This window comes from Haliaeetus albicilla, chromosome 7, assembly GCF_947461875.1.
Source record: "Haliaeetus albicilla chromosome 7, bHalAlb1.1, whole genome shotgun sequence".
Lineage (NCBI taxonomy): Eukaryota > Metazoa > Chordata > Aves > Accipitriformes > Accipitridae > Haliaeetus > Haliaeetus albicilla.
Genome location: NC_091489.1, coordinates 610,397 through 627,128, shown reverse-complemented (window position 1 = coordinate 627,128; position 16,732 = coordinate 610,397). Strand labels below are relative to the sequence as shown.

The 16,732-nt window shown below is 49.5% G+C and overlaps 3 protein-coding genes across 6 annotated transcripts; 2 read left to right on the top strand and 1 right to left on the bottom strand.

The window, feature by feature from the left end:
- The first annotated feature begins 216 nt into the window (after nucleotides 1–216).
- Nucleotides 217–4,417, top strand: CNTD1 (cyclin N-terminal domain containing 1). 3 transcript variants are annotated; one of them, XM_069786258.1, is made up of 8 exons: nucleotides 217–554; nucleotides 701–893; nucleotides 996–1,071; nucleotides 1,302–1,476; nucleotides 1,994–2,156; nucleotides 2,659–2,803; nucleotides 3,219–3,315; nucleotides 3,941–4,417. In XM_069786258.1, the coding sequence occupies exons 1-8, from the start codon at nucleotides 237–239 to the stop codon at nucleotides 4,100–4,102; spliced, it is 1,329 nt and encodes a 442-aa protein (XP_069642359.1). In that variant the 5' UTR covers nucleotides 217–236; the 3' UTR covers nucleotides 4,103–4,417. The 3 variants fall into 3 exon arrangements, with proteins under 3 accessions (XP_069642359.1, XP_069642360.1, XP_069642361.1); XM_069786259.1 differs by lacking the exon at nucleotides 3,219–3,315 and having other exon boundaries at nucleotides 3,941–4,094; XM_069786260.1 differs by lacking the exon at nucleotides 217–554 and having other exon boundaries at nucleotides 738–886.
- A 549-nt stretch (nucleotides 4,418–4,966) lies between these two features.
- BECN1 (beclin 1) lies at nucleotides 4,967–9,853 on the bottom strand. 2 transcript variants are annotated; one of them, XM_069786256.1, is made up of 11 exons: nucleotides 9,611–9,843; nucleotides 9,460–9,527; nucleotides 9,309–9,367; nucleotides 8,795–8,885; nucleotides 8,414–8,550; nucleotides 7,701–7,895; nucleotides 7,337–7,483; nucleotides 6,664–6,813; nucleotides 6,518–6,578; nucleotides 5,925–6,067; nucleotides 4,967–5,576 (listed from the first exon to the last, which is right to left on the bottom strand). In XM_069786256.1, the coding sequence occupies exons 1-11, from the start codon at nucleotides 9,735–9,737 to the stop codon at nucleotides 5,408–5,410; spliced, it is 1,347 nt and encodes a 448-aa protein (XP_069642357.1). In that variant the 5' UTR covers nucleotides 9,738–9,843; the 3' UTR covers nucleotides 4,967–5,407. The 2 variants fall into 2 exon arrangements, with proteins under 2 accessions (XP_069642357.1, XP_069642358.1); XM_069786257.1 differs by lacking the exon at nucleotides 7,337–7,483 and having other exon boundaries at nucleotides 9,611–9,853.
- Nucleotides 9,854–9,950: 97 nt separating this feature from the next.
- PSME3 (proteasome activator subunit 3) lies at nucleotides 9,951–16,692 on the top strand. Its single transcript, XM_069786261.1, has 11 exons — nucleotides 9,951–10,105; nucleotides 10,822–10,854; nucleotides 11,190–11,252; nucleotides 11,752–11,856; nucleotides 12,165–12,213; nucleotides 12,854–12,966; nucleotides 13,505–13,573; nucleotides 13,815–13,882; nucleotides 14,036–14,090; nucleotides 14,348–14,434; nucleotides 14,939–16,692. Exons 1-11 carry the CDS (start codon nucleotides 10,064–10,066, stop codon nucleotides 15,017–15,019), a joined length of 765 nt encoding a protein of 254 aa, XP_069642362.1. The 5' UTR covers nucleotides 9,951–10,063; the 3' UTR covers nucleotides 15,020–16,692.
- Nucleotides 16,693–16,732: the final 40 nt, after the last annotated feature.

Here is a 16,732-nt window from a genome sequence, read left to right as displayed (position 1 = left end):
TCCAGCTCGTCCAGGAACCGTTCCTGCGACACCGAGTAGAAGGTGTAGCCATCTGGGGGGGGATGTTAAGGAAAAGAGCGGGCGCAGCCCCGGCGCGGCCCCCCCCGGCCCCGCCCCAGTCCCGGAGGATACAGATGCCAAACGTCACCGCGCCGATGCCGAGCGCCAGCAGCGCGTTGCGGCTGCGGAGCCGCCGCTGCAGAGCCCGCTGGCGCTGGGCGCGCTCCACCTGCGCCATGAAAAGACGCTGCTCGGGGCTGAGCCCCGGCTCCCGCACCGGGTCGATGCGCCGCGCGAACGCCGCCTCCCCGCCCGGCTCCCCCGGCGCCGCCATCTTCCCCTCCGCCGCTTCCGCACGGCGCGGCGACGTCACATCCGGAAAAGGGGCGGGGCGGGAGGGCGCATCCAATCGGAAGGGCGCGGGCAACGCAGGCTCGCTAGCGCAGCGGCGGCGGCGGGAGCGGGGCGTCGAGCGGTTGGCTGTGAGGCCCGGCGCGCGGCGGAGGCGCACTCTGATTGGCCGGCCGGGGCCCCGTGACCAGGAAGGCGCCAAGGTGGGGCCGTGGCGGCCCCGTCCCGGGAGCGGCCTCACCGCCGAGGGGCCACGGCTGCCCGGCTGCGCCTCTTGGGCCCCGGGGCCCCTCCCCGCCGGCGGTGACGAAGCACTGGGGTGCCGCCGAAGTTAATTGTTGTCCTTAAGGCTCCTGAGCTGAACTGCTGGATGGGGTCCCAGGCGCAAGTGGCATCCCGGTGCCGTGACCCAGGCCCCGTCTTCGGCGAGGTTGCTCCTGAGGTTATCGAGGATACGTTGATCCATTTGGCCACGGAAAACGAACAGTACCTGAGCAAACTGTCGGATCGGGCCGGATGCTTCAAAGAGACCCAGGTCGTGGGTGAGGCTCCTTTCCTCAACTACAGCTAACTCTTGAGGTGGTTAATAGCTGTCTGATTAGCTTCAGTTGACTGAAATGAACGACTGTTGCGCTTTTTTGCAGAATTTATATTCCTTTTGTCTGAAAAATGGCACTTGGACCAATCAGCAACGTACCAAGCGGTGGAGTTACTTGAAAGGTAATAAATGTCCCGAATGCTTGGTGCATTTCTCATTTCTCTCACGTGGTTACGCTGTGCGTGTTCCATACCACTCGTTCAAACCGTGCATAATGTTTTTTGCATGTCTAGAGCTTTGGCTCTTTACTCATTTAGTTCAAATTAATAGCTATCCGTATATTCTGAGTACATGCAGAACTGATTTTCTTAGCAGCAGAGAACTGTTTTCTGAGCAATTGTGGGTTTTGTAGGTTTATGATCAAGCAAGTAGAACACATCTGTAAGTCCTCCAGAGAGAACGTTAAAAGTCGTGAACAAGGACAAGGGAGCAGCTGGAGCTCTCTGAAAGATCAGATATACGACACGTTTGTCCTGCGACTTGTGTCATGCATCCAGCTTGCAAGCAAACTTTCCTTACACTATAATGTAAGCCAGCTAAACCTTTTCTTATATGATTTTTTAGCAGTGTAGTAAATTATGTAGTATATTAATTTCTCTTAAAAAATAGATTTCCTCTTTGAAAGACAATAGCGATAATGAAATGCAAAGGATATTGGAGACCTAAATCCCTTCCATTTAGGGCACGTTAGCTGTCACTCATCAAATAACAATTTGTCAGGAAATGTTCCCAGTACTAGGGGAAAAAAGTACAGGTAGTGGGAAAACTCCGTCTGTGGTTGTCAAAAATTGTATGGCTACAGAGGGTTCACCCCTCTCTGGGGAAGGTTTGTGGAGTAGAGGAAACCTGCAGGAAAGAAGGTCCGAGCTGTATTTCTCGTGCCAGCTTAAAAGACAAGTTAGAGAACTGGGTTAGTGGGCAGCATCACCACTGCGGTGGCTTATGCTTAAATTCAGTGGGAGGAGTAAAACAAGAAAGTCCTTTGTTCTTAGCAAGTGCCTTCTTGCCTAGAAAATAACTTGTCTTTTTTTTTTTCCTCTTCAGATAGTTAACAGTGACACAGCTTTAAAATTCCTGCAATCCTTAAAATACTCATACACTAAACAGGAATTGCTTGAGTCGGAGCTTGCTGTTTTAAAAACTCTGCACTTCCAGATCAACATGTCAACTCCTTTGGCTTACGTGGAATTGCTTTTAGAGGTTTTAGGTAAAAGTATTAATAGGACAGAATGGGAAAGAATTTTTTTAAAAGCATAATAGAGCTATTACTGATCTGAACCAAAATGTCTCATACTACAGATTTTTGCATACTGTGATGGCAAGTGAAACATTTCAGATTGTCCAGGACTTTACTTTTTGGATGAGAACATTGTCCTTAGTAGAATCTGATGAATGTTGTTGGACAGCCAGTCGTGACTCATTCAGTAAAAGATTAAGAGTGTAAAGCCCCCAAAACCTAGTGTAAGGCCACATTTTGTCCAATGACTTGCCATTTTTTTGGCCCAGGTCTGACAACCTCAATTTCAGAATGAGTGAAATTATACTGAGATTGAGAAAGCCTATGGCATGAAAAGGCCTGTGGCATTCAGAAACAAAGGGCAGTTGTCACCAGAAATCTTCATCCCTCACTTAACAGTAACTAGCACTTCTTTCTAATTCAGTTTAATGACTCAAAATGCATGGCTGATTATGTATGATCTCTGTGCTAGGACACAACGGCTGCCTGCTTCCTGCAAAACCATTACATCAGATGTGTATGCAACTACTAGACTTCTCCTATCTTACAAGAGATACCATCTATGACACTTTGTTGAAGATTGCCATTGAAAATTCAACACCGAGCAAACTGCAGGTGTAAGTAGCTTGTGTGACTATTGCTTAAAATAACTATTTGAAATTAAAACCCTAAAAAACCCTAAGAAATAGTAGCATAATTCCAATTATGCCATTTTTTGGGCATGTTTGAAAAAATTTTAATTTGGGGGGCTTTCAGCTTTATTGAGCTTAATATACCAGTTCAAAGCAACATGCTTCACCACATTTGCTTTAGGGGCAAGCTAGGAAAGTGTTTAACTTAATCGTAGAAATCTTTAGTAGAAATCATAGTGCTTTAGCACTGCCAATTAAAGTTAAAAGTATCAGGCTTTATTTGGACTGAAAGGCCGAATAAGCTAACACGTCTGTAGGCTGTACAGCAATTACAGAAGTAGGTGCTTTTGAACTTAATGCTAGCATCATTTTACACCAGAAGATGCTTTTAATTCTGCAGAGCAAAGTTTTTGACAGTAAAGGAAGATTTCATGCTCTTGGCTGTTGGAATCATCAGCACAAGCGTGTTCATACTAAACCCTGGGCATTGGAAGCAGGTACAGTCACTTCTAAACACATTGGCTCTACATGAAAAAAACGTGAAGGTTGTTTATATGTTTAAGCACAGCAGGAAGACAGGTGGACTCTACTGGGAATAGCACAAGGGAGGTGACACATTTCAGGTTTTTTAGCAGGAAGCGTGTGTACTTTTGTAAAAGCGTTACGAGGGTACATGGGCAATTCCGCAGGAAGGCTTGTGCTTGCACTAGTGTGAGCGTATCCTCACGCTTCAGCTTCTTTATAGCCAGAACAAATCCCCACAGACATCGTTTCGTTGACAGCTGGAGAAGCAATCCCATGGGACAACTTTTTGCCCAAACTGCTACTGAATACTGTAACAAATAACCTATTACAGATAGTAGCTTCTTCATTTTACTTCTTTAGTAGAAGCAATTAAATTAAAAAAAAAAAAAAGAACAAAACAGGAAAAAAAACCACCGCAAAGCAAGTAAACAAAAAAACAACCAAATAAAAAAACATGCTGAGAGGCTTCAACTTTTGTTGAAGTGCACCCATGGAGCACTATTATTCTCATTAGATTTGGAGGATGAAGAAGTATGTCTGCAAACTAATGTCTCTTAAGGCACTGTAAGTAAGTTGTTGTTGGTTTTTTTTTTCAAGGTTGTGGAGCATTTAAACTGTATCACTGGTATTACTTCACAAAGTATCTTAGAATTTTCTTACGCAGTACTGAAACACATCATTGGCAGTACCACTCCAAAGCAGCGCTATAGGAACTGTGGAACAAAAGCTCCAGAGAACAGAATTATGCCTCTTAAATAGAACTATCATCTCCTACGGCCAGTCGCTAGCATATCAGTAGCAAACTGTTACGCTGCTGGTAATAGTCCATCTTCTGCAATACTGCACAGGGAACCCAACATAATTTGGGTTTACTTTCGGTTTGGAACACCAGGTGTTCTGTAACATTTTGTATGTTACGTGTTAACTAGAAAAGCTCGTCCTTTCAGGCAATGCACTAGTGCTGTGATGGGAGGCACATAGGAGGAAAGCAGCACTTAGAAATACCTCTTTCAGCACCAAAAAAATTATTGTAAGGGCTACATCTTCTAAGTTATGAATAGAAGTTTCCTTAGAGTTATCTCTTTATTCAAAGAAGTGTCATGTTTTAAAAAGGCGTTAACGTGCATGGTATTCTGCTTGGTAATCAGTTTGGCTAGAAGCAGCTCGCATGCTCAGTCATTACAAACAGGGCTGTACTTTCTTTCTCTGCTTACTGCTTTTTAAGAAATTACTGTCAGGCAGCCTGCTGCAGCCAGGCTGCTTGTTACTGTGTTCCGCCTTTGCCAGGGCTCAGAGCCTGTTTGCTCTTACCTTATGACAGCCAGCTAGTTGACCAGTGCTGTGAAAAGGACAGAATCCCACCAGTTTTGAAAGCAATGCAGTTGTTGTGACAGCAGGTGCCTGTTCAGTGCGTCCCTGTAAGTGCCTGGGGCTGTTTATGCTGTGCCTGGCATATGCTAGATGAAAGCACTCTTTGTGTAGAATAGTGTTTTATTATTTATTCAGTGCACCTCTCTGCAAGAACAGGCTGCAGGAAGTATTAAAAGTAGTTAATACCATCATAGCTAAGAGTATTCTAAACAGGATCAAACCTTAAGTTAGTGACACACAGAAGTGCTGATATGACTTAGAAAATACTTTATTTCAAACTGTAGTTACTCTTTAATGACCAAGCAGAGCTTCAGTGAGTTCTTCCTTGTTATTCTCTGTGTTTGTAACATTTTGTTTTTCTAACCTGTGTGTTAAGCTGTAACAGAGTTGTATCAAACTCACGGGTGTTTTGAAGTTCAACAGTAACTTATATGCGTATCTACAAACCCCAAAAGTACCAGTTTAGCATCTATTTAATAGCTAATTTTTTTTATTCTGTTCAGCTCAATGATATAACTTTACATATTGCTTTTCTATATACTACTTGTAATAATGGTATTCTAAATAAAGTGTCCTGTGGATTTTTGGTATTGTAAACATTTTGTACTGGTTAATATTAAGAGACATCTTAATTTGACTTTCTCCAATGAAATGCAGACACTCTACAGCTGCCACGACAAGTTCTTTACATGGTTACTTGTTATAGAATTGGGATGAGACCCAGGCAAGACCCCACTTCAGGTTAGTTAACATGAATTTTAGTGCTTTTGTCCATTGCTCCTCAGAGTTAAATTGTGTTTTAATAGAGTAAGATCCACCACTGCCACCTGTATCTTCAATCTTTCCTTTCTCCACGTCCATCCTGTATCACACACAAAGTTTTATTAGTGCATTACTATTGCAAGCGTTTAATCTCAGTATGATGTCAAGTACTAAAATTGAAATCTGACATTCATATTATTCTGTGTAAGAATACTTTGTTTTTAAAGGAAATCTAGCAAGCCTCAGGTCTTCACCTGAGGAACTTGTTTTAGATTTCAGTTAAACTAAGAGCAAATGTGGTAATCCTGCATATTATAAAGAACATGGGATGATTCCAGAAAGACAGGACTGAAACAGCAAGCAGTGCTGTAGACTGGTTCAGAGGTCAGTTAGCACTGTTCGGGACAGTATGAGGTGTTAATTTGACATGTTACATAGCAACACTCACCTATACGGCAAGCAAAACCGAGTTTCGCCTTTTTCCACTTCCTCTTTAAACTGCTGCACACAGTCCAGGAAAGCCACCATTGCATGATCAAACTTATTGTCCCAGAAGAACCTTAGGCCTCCAGAACAGTACAAGGGGAGCTCCTGGAAAAGAGATTCATTTCAGGCACCCCAGGCACTCCATTTTAAATATGGTCACTGCAGCTCTTCAGTGTTGTGCGAGGCTTTACTTTGTCACAGGATGCTTAGAAACGGTTTGTGGCACATAAGTGTGACTTGTGTTGTGGTAAGTGCCTACCGCATGCAGGCTTGGGTTCCTAATCACCAACAATCATCCCAAATCATGCTATCTTCCTCTGGCCAGCTGCAGTGTAGAGTTCAAGAGTCCTGTTGGTTTTAATGCTACTGGACAGCAGAACGAGTGGCTTGATATAGGATATGGAGTGAGATTATTATGTTGGAGAAGTCAGGGCAGCTAGCTCTCCTGTACCATAAATTCATAAAAAGCTGAGCTTGTCTTCTGCATCCCCCAGCGTGACCAGGGCACTGTGGCATTCAAGGTCAGTGTCCTCCAATTTGGGTAGGATCTCTTACCTTTGATTTGTCTGTGAGGGACTCTAAATACGAGTGGTTGCCATATGGTACAAGACGGTATCTGAAAGGAGATACGATTCACAGGCAGGTGAGTCTAACTGCCTTTATCTGAGCCATAAATGAAACGTGTATTATATTGCATATACCTTTGAAACTTCAGGCCCATTTTGTTAGCAAGGGCATGTAGCAACAGCACAGTCTGCCCCCAGGCAGCATTGATCTCATTCCATTCTACAGGAACACTGGGGAGACGGCCAAGTCTGAAGTTATTTATCGTGCCAAACTGACCACTGTGCCTGTGATAAGAGGAATTATAAATAAGCACAGTGGGGCAGGAACAGCTTCTAGCATGCAAACCTAACAGTTACAGAATGCACACTGCTAACCAAGCAAAAGGAGGGTTTGGGGGCTCTAGTTAAAAAGCGTATATAAATACCAACCACTTGTTCTCTTCTTATGACAGAGTTAATTAAAAAAAAAACCAAAAAAAACCCACAACAAAAATCCCCAACCAAACACCCAAACCCCCTGAGCTACCTGTTCTGTAACGCCTGACATTAGAGCATTACCATTGGCTAGCAGAGTAGGTCCCAGTTTGTTAACAGGGTTAGTGGAAGAGCCATTTCACAGTCTATTCTGACATCTGCACGGCGTCACAAACCTATCTCATCTGATGCTGTTGGAAGCCGTGACCAGTTGCTTTGTTGTGGGCTAACTATAACTTGACTAGCACCTTTCCTCTCAAACGCAGTATTACTTTAACAGCCCTACGTTGCAGATTCTTAGCAAACTAACGCAACATTCCAGCGTCTACATTACCAGATGTGAAAGGTTGCATTGAACACGTTGGTTTTCTTTAATTTATCCAACTGCATCTGGGCATAGCGCATTTGGTTGTCCACACTTTTCAGCTCATCATCTAGCTCCAATTGTTGCCTCTTGAATTCACAGTATTCTTTCTGATACCTTTTAATAAAAGCAAGTCGAGAACTGCTAAGTGCAGCCTTTTACAGAGAAGTGATTGCTCACACGTTATACGAGGTTTCTTTGGTCTAGCCAACTTCAATTTTGCAAAGAACAAGCCACTCATATTTGGGCATTATTTACAGGTTTCTCCACATTATAATCTCATTTATCTGTTACCTAAAAACCCGGGCATAACCTGCAGTTGTAGTTCACTCACTGAGCTTCTTCCTGCTCCAGCCGCTCTGCCTCTGCTCTGACTCTCTCGAAGTCTTCAGCCACAATCTTGCGGTTCTTCTCAACATCCTCTAGCTCCTGAATCAGTTGCTCTTCCTCCAGTGCAAGTTCTTTCAGTTCTGTTTGCAGTTTCTCCTTATCGTCCTCATTCATTTGTTCCAGTATCTCCAGACATCTCCTAAAGGAGAGTGACAGGATTACCAAAACTGGGATCCTGGGAAACCCCCCGCCAACAGTCCCCGGTTCCGCGACAGCCTGCAGGCGTGAGCAGAAATGCAAACAGAGGCTCTGATCTCACATGCACCTCTCGTTAATCCCGAGCCCTCCGTGTTGATCCTGCACTGTGAGTCAGGAACACACCCAGGAGAACAGGGGAGCGAGATGGTGAGCCAAGGTCTGTTGCTGCCTGTCAGTAACCATCTCTGTGAAGCCCTCGATTGCGCGGGAACGCTGCCACGCAGGTGCTACGGGCAGGTGGTATCAGTCATTCCAATGGGCTCACAGACTTCAGCTGGCGAAGCTGTGTACCACAGGACCCTCAAAGTTTTTCATCTCATTCAGACAAAGAAAACCCCAAGCGCTGAACTCAGGGACGTCTCTTACTGATCATGGAAAGCCAGATCAAGGCTGTATTCTTTCCCTAGGCTTCAAGCTAAAGCAACTCGGTCTCAGATCACCTGCACATCACTCACTCACTTGTAGTTCTGGCACTCGTTCTCTGTGATGTTAAGCTGGGTGTCTAGTTGGTCTAGCAGAGTGTCTGTGCATTCCTCACACAGAGGGTGATCCACATCTGTCTGCCCAGACATAATGTCAAAGAGGTCGCCAGTGACCTGCAGGAAGAGTTCACCATTAGCTCAGGTGAAGCCACGGGCAGCTGCCGGCTGGTTTCCAACAGACAGGCTTGTGCTTCTTCAATTAGCACAGTATTTTTTGCAGATCAAATCTTGATTTAAGATAAGCCAGCTTTACTGAACTACTCACCCACAAAAATACTGGGAGGCTAGTGCTATGGGAAACTTTGCAGTTTAATCTTGGAGAGCATCTAGTGAGTTTACCAGCTCACGTAAAACTTGCCTTCAGTCTCCGGCTGAGGTTTTCCATCGTGCCGCCATCTGACGCCTCTCCGATCAGCGTGAAACTGTTGGCACTTTCTGTTGACATCATTCTTGGAAAGAATTTTATTGAGAGTTGAGTGCCGAGGGCCTCGGGGAGCCAGGTCTAGCGCTAGACTTCAATTTGAGACTAGCTCAAGAGTCGGAAAGGAAGAACACGCAACATGTACTTGCAGACGGGCGGGGGAGCCTGCGTTTGAGAGGAGCTCTATGGGGACAGCCCTTGGGGTTAACCCGCAGCTAATAACCAGTGTCCCAAATATCGCACGTTTACACGCTGCGCCGGCCACCCGGCCACCCGCGGAGGGGGATCCCTTGGGGGAAGGTCTAAGGGGGTCACGCAAACGGGTCGCGAAGTGCAGCACTGACGAGCGCTCTGCCGGCAGCGGCAGTGCCCCGCGGGGCCGGCGGGGGCCCTTCCCCGGGCAGCCCCTCAGCACCGGCTCGGCCTAGTGGGAGCGTGGCGGCGGCCGTACCTGGCTGGCGGGATGAACCTCCTGGAGACGCCATCCTGCCGGTTCTCGGCGAAGGCTTCCTGCGGGGCAAGGGGACGCGGTCACCGGCGCCGGGGCCTGGGGGGGGAGGGGGGTGCTGGGGGGCCCGCCGCCGCGCCCGGCCCCGCCGTACCTCCGTCAGGGTGCTCTCCTCTTCGTGCGCGTCCCCGGGCCGGGCAGGGGCGGCGGACAGCAGCGGGGCTGCGGGAGAGGAGCCGTCACCCGGGCCCGGGCCTGGGCCCCCGCCCCGGTGCCGGGCCCCCGCCCCCCCGCCCCACCGGTACCGGTGAGCTCCTGGATGGTGAGGCGGTCGAGGATCTTGAAGGAGGTGTCGAGCTTCAGCGGCTGGCTGCAGCGCTGGCAGACGAAGCTGACCTGCGTGGTGCAGGCGGGCGGCCGGCTCCCCTCCATGCCGCCGCTCAGCTCTGCCGCGCCGCCGGGCTCCGCTCCGCCATCGCCGCGCGACGGATGTGACGCGAGCGGCAGGGCACGGTCCTGGCAGGGGTGTAGGGGCCGCGGCGGCCATTTTCTCTCCGCCCCGCCCCGCCCGGCCGTGTGAGCGGCCAGGACCCCGGCGGCGCGTGCGCGCGGCGGGAGGGTCACGCGGGCGGCGGGGCGCGCGCGGCATTGGCGGGCGCGCCGCGTGAGGTCAGTTCCGGTGGCGGCGACGCCGGTGGTGGGGCAGGCGGCAGCGCGGCCCCGCTCCAGAGCGAGACCCGGACCCGCCCGCCGCCGCCATGGCCTCGCTGCTCAAGGTGGACCCGGAGGTGAAGCTCAAGGTGCGCCCTCCGCGCGGCCCGCCCTGCCCCGCCGCCGCCGCCTCGGCGGCCCGTCGCCTCGCGGCCCCGTCGGGCTGGGCTGGCCCGGCCCGGGCCTCGGGGCGGGGCGGGCTCGGGGCCGCCCCGGGGCGCCGCCCGGCCGTTTCGCCCCGGTCGTTGGTCGCGGCGGCGGCCGCCGAGCTGCGGCCCGCCCGCCCGCGCGGTCCAACCAACGGGCTCTGCCCCCCCCTACCCCCCCCGGCGCCGCCGCCCCCGCGGGCCCGGCCGCCGCGGCTCCGCAGGAGCGCCAGGAGGGCGGGGACGGGGCTGCCCCGCGGCCGCCCCCCGGGCGGCCGGTTCCCTGGCGAAGGGTGGCTGCTGGCCCCGGCGCGGGCTGGGCGTGTGCGGCCCCGTGGCTCTTCCTTCCCGTGCCGCGGCCGGCCCGGCAGGAGCCGCTCGGCTCGCCGTTCCCCGCCATCGCTCTGCGCCTTCCCTCGCGCTTCCGGATCGTCCTTCCGAGTCTGGCCCGTGCAGGCGAGGCGGACGGGCAGCTGCCGCTTGGTGTTTGTAGGCTCTTCCAGTCCTCAGGCGTTTCCTCCGAGGACGGGAGCTGTTCCTGGAGAGAGCCTGCGTTCAGGCCGTAGCTGAACTCCACAGCTGCTGGGCGCAGCGCTTGGCTTGTACGGAGCCCTGCTTTTTGAGAGTGAGTCTGAACTGTTGCTTTTTGCCTTCCACAGGTTGACTCCTTCAGGGAGCGGATCACGAGCGAGGTGAGTATCCCTCTGCTGCTGGCCCAGAACATCATAGGACGGGAAAGAGGCCATTCGGCCGTATCTTTCTCACAGACCCGATTGCAATTTGAGCCTCTCCTGGAAGCTTAGCAGTGCTCGGGGCATCAGTCACCAACTGGAGTGAGGTTACGTAGCCTCATGGCTCTCCTGACATCTTCTCACCTTGGCTTAGTGTGACGGTTGGCAGCAGGCAGAACTTTTGTTCTCTCCTGTCTCCTGCCTTTGGACAGTTGATTTCCCCAGTGTTCTTGCCTGCTAGTGGGAACCTCGCGGCGTTGTTTCACGTCATCGTCTGTTCTTTCTTTCTTTCTCAGGCTGAAGACCTGGTGGCAAACTTTTTCCCAAAGAAGCTGTTAGAACTCGATGGGTTCCTTAAGGTAAGGTTATGTTGTTCTCTGTATACTCTTTCATTTTCAAGACACGTGTTGAAAGTGATGTGGCGGGTCTCGTCCTGTGTATTTTCTTCTGTATTTTGTCTCATTACAAAGATACAAAGTAGTGGCTCAGTTGCTTGCGTGCATTTGAGTGCTGTTAGCTCTAGAAGGGGGTGCTTCCTTTTTCAGTTTTCTTTGTGTGATTGTCACATTTATCTTTTTTACGTATTTGGCAACTTCGGGCTGTCCTTCACGATGCTGTAGTCTCACAGGGACTCCAGCGTTGCAGACAGTTGATAGCTTTGATCACAGTCTGGAGCTGGCACACTGTTCTTGGGTGGAGGGAGGTCTCATCACAGGCCTATTGTTAGACTTTTTTTTCATCCATCCTTATTTTATAGTTGGATAAGAGGGAGGTCTGAATCTTTTGTCTTTTCATTGTGTTTGGTGTGACAGAATTTGTTAGTTCATAATTAAATAACAAATCTGCTTTATTTTCTAGGAGCCTATCCTGAATATTCATGATCTCACTCAGATCCATTCGGACATGAACCTCCCAGTGCCTGACCCAATTCTTCTCACGAACAGCCATGATGGACTGGACGGGGTAAGGTTACTCTCTTGGCGCTGATCCCTACTTCTGTTAATTAAAGCTGCATGGCTTGCTCTGTGCTGGAGTAGGATATTCTTATTTAATAACAGGCTATGGCTCTCCCAAAGGCTTTTAGGAATTGGTCTCTCAGGCCTGGGAAGTCTGCTGGAGGTAATGCTGTGCTCTGCAGTCCTCCTTTGTTTTTAAAGAAGGGTGCTTAGAAACCAGGAGCGTGGCAGAGGCTCTAAAGTTTTCCTTATTTCCTTTGCAACACTGTTAAAGCTTACGACTAGTTTGTGAGTAAAACATTTTGTATATTTTAGCCAAATATGAAAAAGAGGAAGCTGGAAGACCGCGAAGAGACCTTTCAGGGTAAGAGTCCCCAAGTCTCTTGTGTTGCTGCCTGCCCCCTGAACCAGTGCACCGTGCCTTAGGGATATGAAGTCACATGAACCCCACTTGCCCTGTCCTGACAGCAGCTGCTGCTCATGCAGGCCTCTCCCCACAACCTCTCAGAGCCTGAGCTATGGATGTTCTGTTGTGGAGGAGTCAGGTTCCAGCTCTTAGAAGCATAATTAGGACTACTCTGATAGACATAAGTAGTACTGGCTTGAGCTTGGCCTGCTGACAGAGGCAGCTGATCTCCCTATGGCTCTGTGCTGAAAGCTCTCCTTGTCTGGAGGAAGATACCAGGCTTTGGATTAAGCTGAGGCAGAAAGAAACAGCTCATACACGTGCATCAGGAAAATCCGTTGTGCGCAGCCTCAGCAGCCTAGAGTTCTTCAGCTCTCGTCTCCGCTCCGTGTTTTCTCTTTTCCTTCCTTCCTTTGTGGTAACTGCTGTTATCCCATGTCAAATTTCCCCTTCCCCACAGGTTAGCTATAGCCTGGCTCAGTGTCCACTGCTAGCCTTTGCGGGAGATAAGACGCTCAGGTGGACCTTCGGTCTGATCCTCTGGTGCAGCTGTTCCTACGTGTCGCTGATGCGAGGTGTTTTTCTCCTCTGCCGCTAGGTACCAAAGTGTTTGTGATGCCCAATGGGATGCTGAAGAGCAACCAGCAGTTGGTGGACATTATTGAGAAAGTGAAACCAGAAATCAGGCTGCTTATTGAGAAGTGTAATACGGTGGGTATGAGCGCTGGAGGAAGTAGAGACAGTAGGATGCTTTTGCTCCTGGAGAGGCAAAGCTGCTCTGAGTGGAAGGAGCAGGCCCCTCTGTATTCTGTAGATGAGGAAAGGCAGGATTCGTACTGCAGCGTCTAAAAGTGGCTAGGAGTTAGGTGTAGGGAAAGAATGTTTTTCCGAGTCCTCAAGGAGCTCTGCAGTTCACCTCCTGAAGGAGGATTATGTCTGTTATACCAGCTCCTTACTTGAGGCTTTTCTTCACTCTCCTTTTGCACAGTCACAGACCCCTGCTGCGAGCTTCTGTGGCACAGTCAGGAGAGCTTCCCATGAGAAGCTGTGCTTGTGCTGGCTTGTGTGGCATGCCAGCCATGTGGGAAATGATCTCCTCAGAAGTGTTGCATGAACGTGAAGGACTTGCAGGAGTTTATCATGAACTGCGTGGCAAAGGCAGGGTCCTGGGGGACTTTTGGTAAAATGTTTGAGAGAGGTCTTTGTGGAGATATTGGCATTGATCAGTGTTGTGATTGCTCCAACACAGGTCAAAATGTGGGTGCAGCTTCTCATCCCCAGGATAGAAGATGGAAACAACTTTGGTGTTTCTATTCAGGTAAGGCACCACTGGCTTTGTGCCCTGCTGTAGGAGAGAGCTGTGCTTCAGGGACATGGATCTCTTGGGTTCCTCTGAATCTTTCATGTGATGGTATCCAGCAGCTGCAGTCATGGGGTTGGTTTAGGTTTTAAAACCTAAACCTGAAATTGACATGGCACTGCTGAGATGTGTTGCTTTCAGAGCCCTGAAGGCCAGCTGCAGTCTCATGAAGCTAATGGCTTCCTTGTCTTCCCTGCAGGAGGAAACAGTTGCTGAGCTTCGAACTGTGGAGAGTGAGGCAGCATCCTACCTGGACCAGATTTCTAGGTAGGTGTGCAAGAACAGACCTCTTTTTCAGAATCCCCTTGGGAAAAGTAAAGTGCTTGGGGAAGGTCCCCCAGCTTTTCTAGGGCAGCTTGGGCCTGAAAAAAAATCTTGCTGCTATTTATCTGACCTTTGATCTCTCCCTTTTCCTACCAGATATTATATCACAAGAGCAAAGTTGGTTTCCAAAATAGCTAAGTACCCTCATGTGGTAAGTAAACAGGGAAGTGGAGGTTTACATGTTACGTGCTGCTGCTTTTTGGGACTCTTTGGGCTGCTTCATTGCTGTCCTTTTTGAGTTGAGGGTCCTGGGGAGGAAAAGGGGGGATCATACAAGGATGCAGGACATCTGCATTAGAGGAGAGCAAACTGAAGGGGGGATTCCTTTGTAAAAGGTAGGATCTTCACTTGGTGTTTGGGAGGCACAGCTGAGCTCAGGCCACTCAGCTATGCGTCTGCTTTCTGTAGGAGGACTACCGCCGCACAGTGACAGAGATCGATGAGAAGGAGTACATTAGTCTGCGCCTGATCATTTCAGAGCTGAGGAATCAATATGTAAGTGAAAAACTGGAGCTCGCACTGGCTCCTTGCACAGCAGTGGAGAGCCCTTTTGATTCTGCTGCTGCTCTCCCCTTTCCCTGTGAGCACGCCTAGTCCTGGCAAGAAGCCTCTTGTCCCCGCTCCGGCTCTAACAAGAAGAGCCAATTGTTGCCCCTCCACCACCTCCTAGAGGTGCAGGTGTTTCCAACTGAGTGTTCACAGGAGTCTAGCACAAAATATTCCTTCCACCTCTGTGGGAACCTGTGATCCTAAACTCTTCATGCAGTGTAAGCCATTCCTGGGGTCTGTGAAGAAGTCTGTCTGTGGTGTTACATGCAGTGGCTTCTGTAAAGTCTGGCTGAAAGAAGCCCTTATCTTAACTAGGTGCGTGACTGCATGCAGGGGTTGAGGGTAGTGCCAAGATGAGCTGTGCTGCTGTTTTAACCAGTGCTCACTGTGAAAGCTGAACACTGGATGACTTCACCCTGCTTGTCTGAGTCCTGTTCTCCCTTTTTGCAGGTCACTTTGCATGACATGATCCTTAAAAACATTGAGAAGATAAAGAGGCCTCGGAGCAGCAATGCTGAGACCCTCTATTAAGTGTCAACGTTTGAACTTGAGAACTGTTCAGTCAACTAAAGACCGTCATTGCCTTGGTTTGTTACGTGACTATCGAGATGGGAAACTGGCTGGAAATAGTATCGCATTCTTAGTTAAACTCTAAAGAAATTCTCACCTAGTTTTGTGATTGGTTTTGTTCAGGTCTCAGGAGCTCTCCCTCCCTGTAGTAACTGGTAACAAGAAGGCTGTGCTGCCTTGGGGTGCCCTAGAGGCTACTGCAGAGTGAGAGCACCAGCCAGGCAGGAACATTCCTTCATGCCTTTCTTCCTACCTGAGTAGGAACCACATTAGAGACCAAGCCCTTGTCCTGTCCCATCTCTTGGCTGGAGGCTTCACTGGGGTCTCTGGGAATGGGGCAGACAGTCTTCAGCACGAGAGCAAGCCCAGGTGGTGGTGCAGTGGCAGAGAAGCTCACTCTCCACTGCTGGTTGTAGCTGGGCCCCTCTGCTGCCGGTGCTCTGCACTGATCCATTGCAAAGACAGGGGAACCTGCCCCTTCTGGGCTGGTGGCAGCAGCCACACTCCAATGCTGCTGAGCGGTCTGCACTCCTTTTCTGGCTCTCTTCTGACTCAGCAGAGCCTGCCCCGTCTGTCTCTGCCTTGTCAGTTGTGGCTAGATCAGTGCAGAGCGTGAGGTGGTGCTTGAAAACTAGGGCTGGTTGCTGTCCTGGCTGGTCGTGAGCTCAGGTGACTTGTGCTCCTGTTTGCGATTTGACTAGAGCCACTTTCTTGGCTACCACCAATGTTACTTCACATAAGTCCTAGTGCCCCTTCAGCATGAGATGCTTTTGCCCAGGCTGAGAGAAGGGAGGGGCTGGAGGTCCGATACTAAAGTCCTGATAGTTTCCACACATGGTCAGACTGAGACCTGCTGTCTCCTGGCAGTGCTCCCTGCTGCCCGGGCAGAGCAGGCCAGCTGCGACAGCTGAGGCTTGGGGGTGAGGGTGGCCGATACCCACCTGGTACCGTGGCAGACCTTGTAGTCTTTCCCCTGCAAAGGGCACGCTTGGGTGCCCGTTGACTCCCCTAAGCTGCCGGAACATTTCATGGTCCATTACAAACCCCTTTGGAAATGACTGGTTGTGTTGCGTCAGTTTTTGTGTGTGGCAAGTGGGCCCATAACGCTGCAGGCTCCAGAATTTTCTTATTTATAGTATTTCTACTTAAGTCCCCTATTCAGGGAACGTTAAATCATTTGTTTCAGGAACCTCGCTGTTTCCTGGGTCTCGCTGTTACACCTGTATATTCTTATTGTGCAGTAGCCTTAATAGTTGTGTTAACCTCATTGTAACAACAGTGACAAATGGAATGAACTTTCTCCCCTTCTTTTTTTACTTTGTTTTCGTTTCTTCTGCTTCCACATCTAAGAGCCATGTTGTCTCTTGCTGGTTTCCCAGGGATTTGCCCAGAGTGTGGAGGGCCGCTGGCCCTTGCTATAGACTCTTCTGTTGTTGTTTGTAGTAAGTCAACTCTTAGTCTTCCCGCTAATAAATATTCAGTAACAAACCAACTGCGTTCTAGCTGCTGTCTGGGAGCAGCACTTCCCCTTGTGTTTCTTTGTATTGATTCCTTTTAATTTGTTCGGCTCTCTTTGCCAAATGAAAGTATGTAAACTTTTACCATGTCAAGAAATTAAAATAAGGTACTTGGAATTCTTTTAAGGTAGCCCCTTGTGTGTGATACTGAGCTCTT